Source organism: Archocentrus centrarchus, unplaced genomic scaffold (genome assembly GCF_007364275.1).
Source record: "Archocentrus centrarchus isolate MPI-CPG fArcCen1 unplaced genomic scaffold, fArcCen1 scaffold_106_ctg1, whole genome shotgun sequence".
NCBI classification, from domain to species: Eukaryota; Metazoa; Chordata; class Actinopteri; order Cichliformes; family Cichlidae; genus Archocentrus; species Archocentrus centrarchus.
Window position 1 is genome coordinate 47,705 of NW_022060151.1, and position 17,438 is coordinate 65,142.

The following is a 17,438-nucleotide window of genomic DNA, read 5'->3' on the forward strand; positions in this document are numbered from 1 at the left end:
TACTGTTGTTCAATCACTTTCTTGCCTGCCTTCTCTAAGCCAATTAACCTCATTCTGAATGCTTTAAATCTCATTGCTTTTCTTCCATTCTGTCTTTCAGACTCATTTTTACAACCCATCTCCTCCTTATTGTGATCACTCAGGGCCCCATCCAAGCTTCCATCTTCAGCTTCACCACTATCAGCTTCTAAACTCTGGAGGGGTCCTGTCCTAACTCCTGTCACCTCTGGGATTCTTTTTGCTATGATGGATTATTGGAGTCTAATTGCAGAATCACTTAAGTTATTTCTGTAACTTCTGATTTCAATAAATCATCAAAACGTTCCATGTGATCTCCCCTTATTGAACTGTTTTTGTAGATAGAGCCAGAAAGCAATAACCAAACCAAAGATAGAACACATCAGACTTGGATTATCTCCCAAGCAGTCATATTTATTATAACATAAATAGAACAGAAAGGTTAAAAAGATAAAAGCTGTAACTCCTATACAAAAAGCATGGACTGTATTCATTATGTGAAGTCTTTTAGGAATAACAAGATTCAAGGCCAGCAGCTTATGGTAAGCATACACAAATAAAGATACAGCTGAGCTCAAAGTGAACACTGTGTTGATGTTCTTGTAAAAAATAACTTATTTACAGAATCCCAGACAGATTCTATGGCATGCAGGTATGCCAGGTGAGCTCGTCTAAACTTAAGATACATGAGTTCGTTCACCTGATTTGCCATGTCTGCTGGAGATTTGCCAGTGCGCCTCAGCTCATCCATTACAGACTTGCAGATGGCCTTTTTGTAAGTTAGAAAGGCTGGGAGAAGGTTGGTAAACCTATTTGGCAGTTTCTCCAGCCATCGTGGATTGTCAGCAAACCAGTTCCTGCGACAAGCCCTGCAGCAGAGTCGTGAGGACAGGATGTAATACTGACCACTGGTGCCAACAATCACTCGAGGCCTGCCCACACCAGCAGAGACCACACGTGGAAGAGCACAAGCATGCAAACATGGCAAGGTATAATTGTTCCTCAACCTGGCCATGATGCTGCTCTCAGGTTTCCATAGGAAGAAGGGGTGGAGCTGGAAAAAATTTGGTGACGGGAGCTCAGCCACAGTATCTATGAGCTCAGGTTGTGGAGGGAGACGCCAGAGTGAAATTGTGTTTCCTGGGTTACGCACTGGTCGAGACCCAGGCCACAGCCCCAGATCTTGCAGCTCGGTCTTCATCCACAGCTTCTGGTGTTGTGAGCAGTTCCAGGTACTCAGCTCATGCTCATAACCAGCCACTGGAACAGGAATGGCTGGCTGAGCTGAAGGAGCTTTAAAAATAAAGATGGATTTTACAAAATAGTTACTTCCCTGATAAGTATTATAAATTCCATTGTTACTGTTTGAATACACTGAATAAATAAAATGAAAAAGCAGAGTTAAGACAGCATTATTAATGTCAAGAGTTTTTAAAATCTAGGGATTTTCCACATGCTGTACACTCTCACCATCTTCATTGCTGTCTTCAAAAGTGAGAGCTTTGCGCACAGATGTGCAAGCAACACTTGTGCTGGGCCCTGAAAAGGAAAGTAGGCTTTCTGTCATTCAGTTGTGCATGTTTTGCACAAGATGACATTATGACAAAGTGTAAAGTGGTTGTGAATATTATACTGGCATCAGTGATCTATGCATTAAGCAGAAGTTTAATTGAAAACCAATCCTAAATTAAAATGGAGACGTACCTGGATTTGACTCAGGCCCTTGTGTTTGATCTGTGGTCTCCTTCAGTAGAAACGACAGCTCCTTTGGTACAGGCACAGGAACCTTGCTCTTCTCATCTTTTAAGGCTGCACCTACAAGGTACAGGAAAAAAAAAAACAACCTTTTTTATCTAGACACAATAAACAAAACCTTTAATCAGATGAAAAACATTATAGTTGTTTGTTACCATCAGCTGATGATGCTTGAAGTTCAGTAGTTGTGTCGGAAGGGGGTATGGACAGCGCCGCAGAGGGAGCTACAACGGAAAAACGTGTTAGTCACTTCATAATTTACAATGTATGTGAGTGTTGGTGTTAGTAGGAACTCAAACATCCATACTCTTACTTCTCCTGTTTCTCATTGTTAAACAAATGTAAAATATCTAATTGCAACAGAAACTAAACAAATTTATTCTTCTAACCTCTACTTGTTGAAGCAGGAGGAGCAATATGAGTCAATGAACAATCATTCATTCAGGTGTTAGTGCCTAGTGCTACTTGATCGCTTTTAATACAACACCCATAAAGGACAAAAGTGCATACTCACCCCTTGTGGTTGGTATCAATTCATGAAGGCAGGTATCAATTCATAGTCCTTACAGCAGTTAATATCATGCCAGCACACAACTGAACTATCGGAGGAATGTGGCCGGAACACGGCCAGAACACAAACACAAGAACAACATGATATAACAGTTTAAGTTAAGGTTCAGTTTTGGAGGGCAATTCGTCGTGTAAAAGAATTGTACTCCAGTTCTGAAACCTTTCATTAAAAACCTGTCTTTGCTCCTGAAGGCACTCTGGGTGTGGGTACTTCTGCTGCTGCTGCTGCTGTTGGCACAGTAACTACTTATGCAGAGACAGAGGAGAGGGGAGATATCAGACAGAAAATAGGCACGGTCACTTCTGACCTTTAGTCAAGGTCATGATGGTTTACTTACAGCTGTCAGCTTCAAGTTTTTCAGGTGAGACTCCTCCAACTCTTTGTCATCATCCATTCCTGTGATTCAGGCAAGAATTAAATCAATAATTAACTTAGTTTCACATCAAAATGTTATTAAAATATTAGTAAAATTATCTACCAATGGGTTTGGTGGAGGTCCTTGTGGTAGCTGAGGCAGACTGATGCTTCTTGCGCAAGTACTGCTGCAGCTTATACATCCGTGTTCCTTGAATGCAGCTCTTTTCCATGATAAAGGCCGCGTAGCCATCACCTCTGCCATCCCAAATCTCCTTCCGTGTGCTCTTGGATGGTAAGCCAAAGCCAACAAGCTGATCATCTTCAGAGGAGACTTCTGCTGCAGCACTCACTCTGCTGGCCTCATAATCCTGAAGAGACTTTATCTCCGGAAAACCGAGGGCATACTGTACGAATGACTGCAGGCTATCCTTACTATGCCTTTCAGCCATGGCGATCCCTGCAGCCTCTTCCTTCTGGAGACTTTTGATCAGATACATGGTGTACCCAACATCATTTTCCAGAAGCCACCGGAAAGATTTTCCTTTATATTTTCCAAACTGCAGGATGTACTCTCCTTACACCTCGCGCCTGTCGGAGGCATCCCCTCCTCTGTGACGGACCACAGTCAGAGCATTCTGATGTACCAGGTCCTCCCTCATTGGTACAGACTTGTTCTGAAGTTTGGTGTTGTCTTTTATCCGCCGAGCTTCATCTGACGGGTCTTGGAGGAGGTATCCGAGTGGCCCCTTGCGGAACACCACACAGGTTTTACCTGGGTACAATACAACTTTCTTGTGCATCTTGACATAGGAAAAAAGTAAGAAATAAGCATAATTTGATTTTAAAAATATTTTGAAACAAATACAGAGATTTCAGGTCATAATTACATGACCTTTGACCCCACAAAAAAAGGACAAATTTATCAAAAGAAATATATTAAAAATAATGCTGCACATTGTGGTAGGGTTTAGACAGCAAGCTCCAGGAGAAAGGTGAGGAGACAGAACAAGTGTTTTAAAGAGCACTGACAGGAGAATACATTTATTAAACTGTGGCCAGGGTTCAGCTGACTTAGTCAAAGCTTACTCTAGCTTACAATAGTTGTGATAAAAATGTATTTTATCCAGGCATTGCAAACTATTCTGTCTGTAAATAAAAATCATTCGTGGTTGAGTGATTATTTGTTTATTCACAATTATTTATGTCAGTTGCAGTAGTCAAGCTTAACCTAAAACTGGTAGCTATAGTGTCATAGCACCTAAGTATTGCTGGCAGATTTTCAGCATATGCCTATCATGTTTATTCATTAGCGAGCATCGCTCACCTTAGTCAGATATCGCCCACTGATTCCTTGCCATTACAACACAATCACTGTACACATGAATGAAAAATAGCAGCAGGTTCATTCATAATTTAGCGTGTCATCTCACTACGAGCCATTAATACGCTGTTTAATTACACTACACTAGTAACCTTTGTGTCACAGCGGCCTCTTAGTGTTGGCAAAATATGTACATAACTTTGTCAGAAACCCACCGAGCTTTTTTAACAGTACAATCTGTTAATAACACACACGAAAAAATAAAACATCATGTTCATTCATATTTAGCACGTCATTTCACCACAGCTAATGAACTCTGATCATGGTAGCCAAGCGACGGAAGGACGCTAGTTTACGTGACAGCACCAGTAAATGAATTCACAACGAACACATGTGATCCTGGACCTGCATATTCATTGTGTAGATTTACTCTTATTTCGAACATCCTTTCTTACCTTTAATAAATGAATACGGGGCACTGATTGCTGTAGCGAGCAGTGGGTTAACTGTCCTGTCTCGGCAAAAGTTTCAAAGCGGAAATTTTTAGAAGTACCGCATCCACAACAGCGCCACAAGGGTCATAGTGGCCAAAAATATATTTCATCCGTAGTGGTTTAGCACTACCATAGAGAATGAATGGGAAGCGGGGCTCCCGCGGGCATTACAAAGCAGACACATAAGTATGCGTTTAGGTTTGCAGTCCACAAGGTGGAGTCGAACTCTCGCCTTCTGCGTCGGAGTCCGGCGCGCTAACCGCTAGGCTATACAGCCTGGTGGTAAGCCACGCTAGCACTAGGCTGGGTAGCCTAGTGCTAAGCCTACTGCACTGACAGACAGAGGAAGTAAGCGACTGACTGACAAAGTGACAGGAGCAAAGAGTGACAGGAACAAGAGCAGTGATAGCAACGCCTCACAAAAGCTATTAGTGAATCCTTTCAAAGAATTATTGATTTTCAAAACTTGCCCCTGACGGGAGCACAGAACTTGTTGAATATCCTCCCTTTCTGCCAGCACCTGAGCTCTGCTCTTTGCTCCCTCTCCAGGGCTCCATTATGGATTATTCACCTTAAATGTGGACTTGCAGACAGCATCTGCAGAAAGTGTCACTGAGAGCTGGAGCTGCTAAGAAAAAGAAAACCTGTAACCTACTAGGGGGCAGTGTAGTTTCCTCTACCTCCAAGGCTGAAAATTAAGGTAATGAGGAAGCGCCTAAAACTACAGTTCTAATGGCCACTTGAAGCATGCTTCAAAAATAGGTCAATCATCATGTTAAAATATTGAATTTTAGTGATTAAAACTAACATGTTTAGATCCTGGTACAAAGAAAGGGTTTGGGCCCCCTTCATAACAACTGTATGAACTGTATTATTCCCTTCATAACAATTGGAGTGAATTTTATACTCATATTGATTTCGACCAAATTAAAGTTTTGTGGCATGGTTGCTGTAGCCTGTGTGTGTGTGTGTGTGTGTCATTTATAGAGTTTTTGTAACTACTTACCAAAGGTTACTAGAACACCACCCTTTTATCCAAACATGGTAACTTCTGGTTATAGAAAACCAAGATGGTGACTGTTATACAGTTGAAGTGAAGGCTTCAAAATGTGGAGCTCATTCCAGGGTAAAAAGCAGGCATATGAATGCATTTGTTTTTTGTCTAAAGAGATTTTAAGGTTGGCACAAGGTTGGAAACTGGAAACAACTAGCCTGCTTCTGTCCAGGTGACAAAAATCTGCCTACCAGTGACCGTAAAATATGAAGGGACATGTAGCATACTGCTAACTCTCACAGAAGGAATGAGGAAGATATAGTGCAATAATACAGACCTTTTTGTCAAGTGCCCACTTTATTTAGGGGTACTGCAATTTAACAGTGGTTAGGAAACAAAATGAAGATCTAGAAACAACCTTCAATCGATACATTCAGTTATATTTCCACCAATGCAATTTGACGAGCATCCAGACAGCTTTGAGCTGTTTTTATGACCACTTCAAACCCCAAAAGAAGCAAACCCAGTTGTTCTTCATAGATGAGTACAATTTTAAAAATATTCTTAGCAGGTTGCTTCTTGCAAGCATCTTGTTGCACAGTTCCTCTGCAGATTCAAGCAGGTTCATTATGTCCCATCTCTTCCTTGAAATCCCAGACTGATATCATGATGTTGACATCAGCGCTCTGTGGGGAACCGTGCCATCTGTTGTCGGATTTCTTGTTCTTCTTGTCCCTGCGAGTGGTTCTTTGTGACCGTATGTTAAAGGGTCTGTTGTTGTGCTGCACAGTACTGCAGCTCAGAGTCACACTGACCTTGAAATTAATGCACAAAATTGGACCAGATCAAAATGAATTTGGTTAATTGGATTCTGGGATGTGTATTCAGTCGTCATTAAGACCTTGGCAGGAGAACTGTGCATCTGGAGCGGAGCTCAGTGAGCTGACTTGAGATTGAAAAACAGGGGGACAGTCAAGGTGTGAACATTTCAGTTCTCACTGTGTGTTAATGACCCAGACGTTCCAGAGTTTTTAATTCTCTTTAACAATTTACATTTTTGTACCAGTGTTTGCTGCTTTGAGTCAAAGCTTTGCGCTCATTAAGACTGACAGGTGCAGCCTCTGTTGAACCATCTGTCTTTGTCGTGTAATACTTCCTTTGCTTACAGCAGAAGCTCATAAAATATTTACAAAATCTGATAAATACATCATTTGAGAAAAAAAACACATGCATTTGTGATCATTAGTTTGTAAACAGTGTGTAGATACTGGCAACATGCAGGATGAATTTAAGTCATAATTAATACAAGGATTTTGCAAAAGGTAGCAAAATGGCCTACTGAGTACACACAGTATCCCACAACTGTCCTGTGGTAGTGCTACAGCTGCCAGTGTGGCCTCATACTCCTCTGATTATGTCCTCTTTATTTGACTAAGCATAGTGGAGCATTAAACCTGCCTCCCAGACGACTGCTGATCAAAACGTTTGAAACAGAAACTTTCCCCTGGTGATCAGGGACCAGGGGTTAAATAAATGGTGCTCTGTCGAAACTCTGCATTATGAGTCCACCACGTGAGCACAAAAGCAAACAGCCTTCATCTGATATGCTACCTCATAAAGTACAAGAACTAAAGAGGAATCAACCACTGATACAGTTCAGCTTAAAGAGGACTTCACACAAAGGACATTGTATGTATCACATGATATCAATCACAAGTTTTGTTTACTGTTGACATATACAGTTTTATTAACCATTAACAAAAAGATGGGTTTTTGTCGAGCTCTTGTATAGCACGTGGGCGCTCGTCTTCAGGGCATCTCGCTCTGGTGACGGGTTAATGGGCTGTACATTTCGCTGTTTAAAGTACTGGGTGACCTGTTGAGGCAGCTCAGCCAGGACTGATTTAGCGAAGGTCTCCTTTGGTGCGTGAGAGAAAGAGAGGGGAAAAGAACAAAACAGCACATTGGGTTTTAGATTGAATTAAAGCCGCAAGTGGCGATGATCGTCATCCAGTTCAATAAACCACACCAAACAGGAGTCAATAGCAGAATTAGCTGTTTGGCATCAGCAGAAAAGAGTTGACAAGTTTTTCATGGGCGCAACCCACACATGCATTTTCCTTACAAATGTGGCACCATTTAAGGGGAAACAAACAGGCTTTCCAACTGTTTAAGATTTATTGCCAATAAACATTGTTACAACAAAGCAGTAATCGATCAAACACACATGTCCTTTACTTTTTGTGTTCAGTTGATTTTGAGTAGCTTGAGTAGGCTGAACAGCTCCCTCTGCTGGTCATCTTTCTGCTTCGCTTCAGTGACAAATTAAAATGAGAAATGGCAGCGTAGAAGGTATTTCCTGCTTTCTTTGTCCTACTTGTGCAAGTGTAAAATGATGCAAGTGAGCTCATTCTTTAGCAGCCAACGGTGCCTAAATGATGGCAACACTTGTCTTACTGTCACTTTAAATGAAGACTTGCATTGATAAAATAAGCCAAATAAACAAACAGCCTAAATAATGATCATAACTCTTTTACAGTCATATTTCTGTCACTTGGGCTACTCCAGGCTACATGCCAATGTATCCTTGGGCAAGATACTTAACCCCAAGTTGCTCTCCGACCGTCCCGTCGGAGTATGAATGTGTGTGAATGATAGTTAATTTAAAAAGCACTTAGCTTAGCAAACATGGAAGTGCTTGTATGAATGGGAGTGCATGGGTGAATGTAAACATGTTGTAATAGCGCTTTGAGTGCTCATACTGAGTAGAAAAGCGCTACCTGTATATAAGAGCTTGTCCATTTACTTTCCCACAACTGACTGTGAATAAACTGCCTACAGGAGCTGTGATTCATGCATTTTTGCAACAATTCATAAATATCTTCTACAAATAATGCTTATAGATTTTTTTTTCACTGACTGGACATTTTTAAAAGAGTTTTTAATAATTGTTTCTTTCATGGTGCTCATTCACACTCTGAGGCCTGTGTTACCCAAAGCAGGATTTGAGTTTAGCGTGGCAACCTCAGGCTTAACCCTGAGTTTTTACTGTTACCAAGGTGGTTCACTTCTTACAGGGATACATTACTGGGGGAGATCTAACCTGCTCTGAAGCAAATTGTAAGAGAAATCACTGCCTACTGACCAATCAGTTCACTGGAAAATAACATCACCACTCCTTTCTAGCATTACAGCTTGATGGTCTTCATAAAAGATGAGACTTTGCGCCCAGTAGACACGTCTGTGTTTAAACTGGTCATGTGGTGCTATACAGTGAACACACTTGTAGCTAGACTGGGAAACACTGGGTTGTCTTATCCAGTTGATAACCACCTTCATGTGACTGCTTAGCCTGATTGCAGATTTAAGGGTACACTGTGACTCAGGTGATAGAGCAGGTCATCTACCAGTTGGAAGATTGCTTAATTAGTCCCTGTTCCTCCAATACATCATAAACTAGCATTTCTCATACACTCTGAACAACAGTATGACCATAAACATGGTAACATATTAAATATAATTAACATAATTTACTGTAAATGTTTGGATTTTTCCTTATATATATATATATAAGATAATCACTTCAATGCACAGATTCTTTGATTTACTGATTGTGAGAAGATGCAGTAGTCCACAAGGTTAATAAACAAGGTAAGGTAAAGTATAATATTTATGGTAGATGTTTTTACCTGCTGGTTGCAGACTAAAATATCTCTCAGGAAAGCCCCTGTCACTGTACACACGACAGGTGTAGTTGGTGTACAAGTCCTCCTCCTGCAGCTCAGAAAACATCAGCAGTCGCTCTAACCACGCGCCTTTGATAGGACCATCATTGGGCAGCATACTGGTGAGAATAATCAGATGAGTCTAAAATAATGTGATAAAATGTGGTGCTCTGTATCTGTTAGAGCACGAGTCTCAGACATAAACTTAACTGTTAAAGCAGATGAAACAAACGGATGGAGAGTTGAAGCTACTGACCGTTGATCTAACATGTGGACGCGGTGAGAGGTGTTAGTCTCAATGAAATCCTCTCTGGCCAACCACAAGATATCAACAGAAGGCTTCCCGTCACCCGGCACAAACACCAGATACCTTTTACTGAAGTTGAACCCTAAACACACGCACAAACAGTAACTCAGTATGTAATGAAACTCTATTTATTTAAAGCTTTGCATTTACTCTCCCTGCAGTACGTATTAAAATTAAAGCAGAAGTCTGTGTGAAATCAGCAGAACACATTTCTCAGAATATCTAGCAGACAAGGACGTACCCCTCTGTGCTTTGACTACTTCATTGGTGGGTTCATGCACGTGTGGAATCAAAGAGTACTCCTCTGAAACAGAGAACATCAAACACTGTATTGTATGCAGCAGAGGTCAGAAAATCACAAAGATATGCTGGAAATGGAGCCATATTTCCCATTCTGCAGTTTACAGTAAGTAAACTTAAGCTGCCACTTTTCCTAACACTATCGTTACCTTTATTACTGCTGCTCTGTTTTGCTTTTTTTCTTTCATTTTTTCTTCGTATTGTTCCCCTGATAGGCTTTTATGGAACAGTGAATCAATATACAAAAGTAAAACATTGTTAACATGTTTTGTGGTGTCTTGATATTGGTCAGTACTGTGTATATTGGTCAGTATAGGGACCCTGAAGGGTGGGCAGTGTGGTGGAAGTTAGCCAGGTCAGGGTTTCTTTTCTTCCAATGTGACTTATTATTGAAGTCACAAGACCACTGACCCCTATAAACAGACGCCCTCCTACATTAGCTGTCTAGATGGTGGGATTTTTTCAGAGATGGTCATGTGCCCTGCTATAGAGGCTAAAGTGGTTTAAAACTGCTTATATTGGTCTAAATAAATGGAACAGCAGGTAAAAGTGATAACAGTCAAATATTGTGCCAGTCCTTTTCCTGGTACCTTCCTTTACTACTATTTTCTGTTTATGTACACACTATACACAGTATAAAAGCTGGACATAGCTTCTCAGTCTAAAGTGTCCCTTCAGCCTGCATTATTTTTGATTGTCTCTGGGGCGGCGATGCATGTGTTTGCAAAAAGACTGAGTCCTAGCACTCAGCACTAACCTCAGGAAAGATGCGTTTATGCTTTGAATAAAACATTAGTACATTTTATTATTTTTTTAGCAATTTTACTCTTTATCGTGTCCTGGTCATTAGTTCTGTGTGTGTGTGTGTACATATGTTTCTGTCAAGTTTTATCCCTAAGTCCTTGTGTATGTAGGTTTGGCTCGCTGCCAGCCAGTTTATGTTCTTCATTCTCATCAGTGAGATTCAGCAAATAATGTTCCACATCCTGTCTCCTGAGTCCTGCACTGGGGTCCGATCCTGCCTGCCACACAGTGTCTCATGATAGTTATGGCAGCAGTAACAATGGTAAGAATGTAAACACTGTTTATTGTATGATTGCTGTTATTCGATAAAACATCTTTACACTTTCTGTTGTGCTGTAGACAAATTGTTTGTAGTCTTTTCTTTGTCTGCAATCTCACCTGTGACCGTTGCATCAATGGTCTCTGACACAGATCCTTTGATGCCATCGAGGGTGAATGTTAGAGTACAGGTGTAGGTGCCTTTATGTTGAAGTTCCACATGATTCATTTTCAGTTTGGTGTCCCAATACTCGTAGATGTTTGTCCCATCCTCTATGGGCTCACAGTCCTAGAGGGAATAACATCAAAGTAGCTAAAGAGGGGGAGAAATGGGTGGCGTAGTTAAACACTTGGACACAGGCTGGATCTTGATCAACACCAGTCGGGTCACCTGGCTTCATCGGGTATCTGTTGTAAAACCCGAGACACCCGATGAGCATCAGAAGATGTATGCTGAACAGTTTGTTTCATAATCACAAAACAAGAAGAAAATGTCTCTATGGTCTCTATTCATTATAATAAACAGTGCAGTTGGTGAATTTGCCGTGGGATCCCATTTGACTGCTGGCATAAACGTTTCCATTTACTGATGGTGGGATGATGTGATTATTTTAAAACATGGAACTTTATAACAGTTCCCATCATTTTTTTAAATAGTATTCATTTGTTTCCCTGTCACAAAGTGAAACAAAACAAACAAAAACCTCATGGATGCTGGCATCTGCTATCAGCCAAACTGTAATTTGTAAACACTGGTATCAGCCCAGAGTTTCAGTGCACTCCTTGTACTGATACAAGTTGAAATAGAGGCAGTAAATAGTTGGGGTTGCTGCTACTTTGCAGCCTCTCCATTAAACCCATTAGGTTTCATGCCAAGAATTCCCAACAACTCACTCTGTACCACTTGATGGAGGAAGTGATGTTGTAGCTTCTCAGCTTATTGATATGGTCCCCCAGAGGGCAGCTCAGGCTGTCGTTGGCTCCTTTTGTAAGTTCTTGTAAAGCTTTCCTCGGCCTTCCACATTCTCCTGGAAGTCTTTCCTCTACTACCAGCTTGGCGGCCTGCCTATAGCAGTGAGAAGGAGTCCTACAGGGAAATTAAGTCAAACTATTATGAATGAACGGATAATTAGACACATTCAAAACTCAAACATTAGAAAGTTGTTTGGGTCTTGCAGAAAACTGCAGTGATGTGTAAAATAGTAATTACCAGCTACAGTAGTAGTTGTCATTGTTTTAAGGTAATCCAGAACATTTTGAAAATGAATATCATGTTACAGTTAAAATTGAAGAAATAAAGCACAAAAACAGGAGAACAAACAGCACCTTGAAGATAAAAACCAACACAGAAACAAGCACACAATCTTGTGTCTGTGATACTGTGTTTGTCATGAATGAGGGTGAGAAGCTGCAACAACACTAACCTAACCCTAACCCAGAAGACCCGGGCTGTACGCTGAACAACCAAGGCCACACATCCCAGTAACATCAGCATGCCCAGGCATAACTGGGCACCCCCAGTGTAGGGAGGGACCCAGCAAGGAGTAGGACAATCCCAGGCACCAGGGCCCCAGACTCCACACCCAGATCCCCGCAGGGGAGGCCAGCCAACTAGCCCAGGGCCAGCATCCATTGTCTCAAGCACCCAGGCCCCCACACCCCAAGACCATGAGGTAGCATCTACTCAAGTGCCCACCACCCGCAATGAGGGCAAACATATAGACACCACAAAATGGCAGCCACAGGCAGCCATCCATCCATCCATCTTTTTCCATCCATCCTGTCTTGTGGTTTATAATTTCAGTTTGGATTCCTTAAAAAAAAAAAAAAAATTATATATATTATATATATATATATATATATATATATATATATATATATATATATATATATTACACACACACACACATATGAGTCTTGCAAAGGTTGTCAATTTCCTCTGCTCTATTCTCTTCTGACTGTCATATTTCTGTTAGTGCTTCCTACCTCAGTATGGTCACATAATCCCCGCTGTCACTCAGTGTTGCATTCAGAAACCACAGGGTCTCCTGGTTCACCAGGATATGACCAGTCTGATTGGTGATTTCTTGGCCTGACGTTGAGTTGTACCACATGATTGTGTACGGGACAGCTTTGAAGTCAAAGACATCTGGAGAGACCAGTGTGCTGTTCAGCATCGCCACATCTCCAGGAACAGAGAAAACCCTCTCAAACTGGAGCTTGTAGTCAGTACACTTCCCTGCAACATACGTGTTAGTGTGGAATACAGATTAAAATAATTTATTTAATGATTTAATCCTGATAAACTAAACCTTTCAATGTCAAAGATTATGTCTGTCCATCCATCCATTCATTCATCCATTTTCTACCACTTATTCGTATCTGGGTCACAGTGACAGCAGTCTAAACAGCGCTCTCCTTCTCCCCAACCACCTTGAGAGGAGTAGTGCCTCTAGTCCAGTGGTTCTCAAATAGTGGGGCGCGCCCCCTTTGGGGGGCGCGGTGCGATACCTGGGGGGGCGCGTGTGACCCTGGGGAACAGGCTTTTTTTGGGGGGGCCGTACTAGTATAAAGTGTAATTGCGCATCCACTACAGTAGGCGGCAGTGGCGCTGTCATTGTTACTTCTGTCACGTTTGCGACAGTGCAACATTTTACGACTTACAAGACAACAGGTTTACCTTGGTTAGCAGTGTTGAGTCAACAGAAAGCTCCGACTGCGTTCTGCCTATAGCCTCCGTTATTCAACATAACAACCCCCAACATGAAAAAGTTTTTAACAGGGATGAAAAAAAAAGGGGAGAGAGACAAAGATAATGACACAAAAGAAAGTCACCCGAAAGCTAAGACGAGGAAATACGACGAAGCGTATTTAGCGCTTGGCTTCACTGTCACTACAGTTGGAGAAGAGGAAAGACCGGTGTGTTTGCTGTGTCTAGTTGGTCAAACATGTTTACAGTTTAAACAAGGATTTATTTATTTTTAATTTCAGGCAATGATGCACTTAAAATCTTTTCTGTTGCAGACTTAAAACACGATTTAATAAAGTTATTCTTTGTAAGTTTGACCATATGTCTTTCTTTTTTTCTTTAATGTTAATAAGGATAAAATGTTATGCAGAGATGGATAGTCACAGTGGGGAGTGGGGGGCGCGAATAGTTTTCTTCTTGCTAGGGGGGGCGTAACAGAAAATAATTGAGAAGCACTGCTCTAGTCCAAGCCCCTCCCAAATGACCAAGCTCCTCACCCTATATCTTAGACCAGGGCTCTTCAACTCCAGGCCTCGAGAGCCCCTGTCCTGCAGGTTTTAGATGTGTCCCTGATCCAACAGACCTGACTCAAATGGCTGAATTACCTCCTCAGTATGCCATCAAGTTCTCCAGAGTCCTGCTAATGACTTCTTAATTTGACTCAGGTGTGTTGCAGCCGAGACACATCTTAAACCTGCAGGACAGGGGCTCTTGAGGCCTGGAGTTGAAGAGCCCAGTCTTAGACTGAGCCTAGCCACACTACAAAGGATGCTCATTTCTGCAGCTTCTATCAGCGATCTCATTGTTTTGGTCACTACCAGGAGCTTACAACCATAGGTGGGTTCCATGCAGAGGAATGAAATTTAGAGTCACTGATTAACCTAACCCAGTGGTTCTCAAACCCAGGCCTCGTGGCCCAGTGTCCTGCAGGTTTTAGATGTGTCCCTGATTCAACACACCTGAATCAAATGGCTGAATTACCTTCTCGGTATGCAGTCAGGTTCTCCAGAGTCCTGCTAATGACTTCTATATTTGACTCAGGTGTGTTGAAGCAGAGACACATCTAAAACCTGCAGGACACTGGGCCACGAGGCCTGGATTTGAGAACCACTGACCTAACCCCACTAACTGCATGTTTTTGGACTGTGGGAGGAAGACCGAGTACCAGAGAGTACTCATCTTTCTCTCCTGTAGTCAGTTCAGTTTATATACTATTTATATAGTGCCAAATTACAACAACAGCTGTCTCAAGGTGCTTTATACTATAAGTTAAAGCTCCTGCAATAATAGTCTCTTATGTCTACATCTGAGATGTCTCACGTTAAAACATTTTTCCTCTCTTTGGGAAACGCGCCAAGTTGCTCCATTTATGCCAGGGTGGCTCAGTGGCTGCGCAGGCAAACACATGCCTGTGGCGGCCCAGGTCTGAGTCCGACCTATGGCCCTTTCCTGCGTGGCTTCCTCTGTATCTCGTTCCCCACTTTCATGTGTCTCTTCACTGTGCATTAATAAAAGGCAAAAAATATACTGAAGAAAAGATTAATCATCAGAATACTTTAAATCTGAGTGCACAGTTAACATTTCCTTTTAGTGGTTGTACTTTTCCAGCATTTGGCCAGCAGCTCAGGGATTTTACTACATTTTGCTTCTGACTCAATTTTTTCCAATCTGCTCTATGACCAATAATACAACTGAACTGGATTAGTGTACATCACATGTAATTTGACATGTGCCTTTTATCATGGTATAGTAAAGCCTGCAAGTGTAAATAGATTTAGGTTTTCCTAAATCTGTGTGTGTGTGTGTGTGTGTGTGTGTGTGTGTGTGTGTGTAAGACAGTGTTATTGTGCTCACCCTGTTCAGATGCTCTACAGATTCCACACAGGCTGAGGAACAACAGGAGGCTTGCCAGTGTTGAACTCAAGCCCATTTCTAAAACACCCACACACACACACACACACACACAAAATTGAGAAGTAAACATGTGCTGTAGATGGGTGTGAACAGGCTATGAATTATAGCAACAACCTGACATGGTAATCAGTGAAAAATGTAACAATTCAATCCAGTGAAAGTCACAAGTGTCTTTAAAATCCAGAAATAATCAGCTGAGATGAAGGGTCTAACTTTAAGAAATATTTTTCCCCTTTCTACCACCATCTAGCTCCCATCCATCCATTCTCTTCTGCTTATCCTGTTCAGGGTCATGGGGGGGGCTGGAACCTATCCCAGTTGACATGGGGCGAGAGGCAGGGTACACCCTGTGCAGGTCACCAGCCTGTCACAGGGCTAACACAGAGAGACAGACAACCATTCACACCTATGGGCAATTTAGAGTGACCAATTAACCAAACCCCTGTAAGTGCAGGTCTTTGGACTGTGGGAGGAAACCCATGCAGCCATGGGGAGAACATGTCCACACAGAGAAGCTGTTGTAGCTGTGAGGCAGCAGTGCTAACCACCGCGCCGCCCAGCTAGCTCCCCTCCTTGATTATTAATGACTAACATTACATACGTAATGCTCTCTGACTGGTAGCAGGCTGAGTATTCCTGGTAACTGTTCAATGAAAGTGTTGCTCCCCCGCCCTGCCTGTAAATCTATGAATGAACTGTACTGACTCTCAGGAAGAGCTGAATTCATGTTGAAGCTGCAACAGTTACACTGCTGCTTGGGTTTGAAAGCCAAAGCATAAAAGTGGTGGATTTTTTGAGTGACAGACAACATAAGACTGGCTGCTATGCAAATCATATCATCTGAAAAGGAGTCTGTGCAGAGCTATAATTTTTGGCATGTCTCACAGATGGTTTTCTTTTTCTGTCATTCCAGGTTTTAAGAACTTTGCCAGTTAATTTGTTCATTAAGACATTACATCATTGTTTTCCATTTCTACTTTGATGCATAAAAATGCCTAAAAAAGCTGATGATGTATTGAATAATGCAAAGCAACTCCAGTTGAGTCCGCCATGGTGCATGGCAGAAATCTTGCAGAAGCTGTTGGAAAACGGGCCTCATTAACAGACCAAGTTTGTGCAGTGTTTAATCTCACTACTTCAAACTGACAGAAAGGAACACGAATCTATTTTCTGTTTGCTTTTGGTTAAGTGGTTGTTTGGTTTGGGGCCAAAAATCCTGCCCAGTCGTGGGAACTTTGTCTGTCAGTTGATGGGACAGAGGGTGGTCACAGGTCCAAGGTACTGATAACATGAACATCTCAGGAGCTGATGGCTGCTTTATCAGCTTGCATACAAGTGAAGATTTTACTCTTAATTCCATGCTCTGTTGGAAATGTTGATAATAAATTATGTGGCAGATATTCAGCATTTCCCCATACTCCCACAATGATGTGAAAAAGTTCAGTAAAACAATTTCTTTTTAAGAGGAAGAGGATGTGATTCCAGACCCTGATGGGGAATTGAAACCCACATCTTCAATGCATCGCCTCAACCTGCAATAAAAGCAGCTGTTTTTCCTCATGGACTGCTACACTGAGCCATAGTTTCTCCCTTCTGTTGCTGCTTTTAAATTCAATGAAAGACTGTATGTGTTTGATCATTAGTGCTGCTTATACTGTACCATCTGCTGAATCTGACATTATAGGAGAGTATTTTGCTGACTGGTTTAAGGTGAGTTGGTCTGGAGTTACACGGTTTTGCAGAATGTGAAAAAGCACACACAATATCACTGATAAATTACACTCACAGTAAAACACAAGCTGGGAGAAAAACTGTGCAGTTTACTAAACCCACACTGAACAACCATCAAAATGCACTTTAGTGAATCTTTC

General features: G+C 41.8%; 2 protein-coding genes across 2 annotated transcripts; both read right to left on the reverse strand.

The window, feature by feature from the left end:
- Window positions 1-421: 421 nt before the first annotated feature.
- On the reverse strand, window positions 422-3,198 carry LOC115775329 (uncharacterized). Its single transcript, XM_030722863.1, has 7 exons — window positions 2,823-3,198; window positions 2,682-2,740; window positions 2,490-2,586; window positions 1,929-1,997; window positions 1,723-1,833; window positions 1,489-1,557; window positions 422-1,311 (listed from the first exon to the last, which is right to left on the reverse strand). Exons 1-7 carry the CDS (start codon window positions 3,196-3,198, stop codon window positions 593-595), a joined length of 1,500 nt encoding a protein of 499 aa, XP_030578723.1. The 3' UTR covers window positions 422-592.
- A 2,838-nt stretch (window positions 3,199-6,036) lies between these two features.
- On the reverse strand, window positions 6,037-15,583 carry LOC115775335 (interleukin-1 receptor type 1-like). Its single transcript, XM_030722868.1, has 8 exons — window positions 15,508-15,583; window positions 12,891-13,143; window positions 11,799-11,991; window positions 11,025-11,193; window positions 9,784-9,846; window positions 9,492-9,624; window positions 9,200-9,354; window positions 6,037-7,428 (listed from the first exon to the last, which is right to left on the reverse strand). The coding sequence occupies exons 1-8, from the start codon at window positions 15,581-15,583 to the stop codon at window positions 7,415-7,417; spliced, it is 1,056 nt and encodes a 351-aa protein (XP_030578728.1). The 3' UTR covers window positions 6,037-7,414.
- Window positions 15,584-17,438: the final 1,855 nt, after the last annotated feature.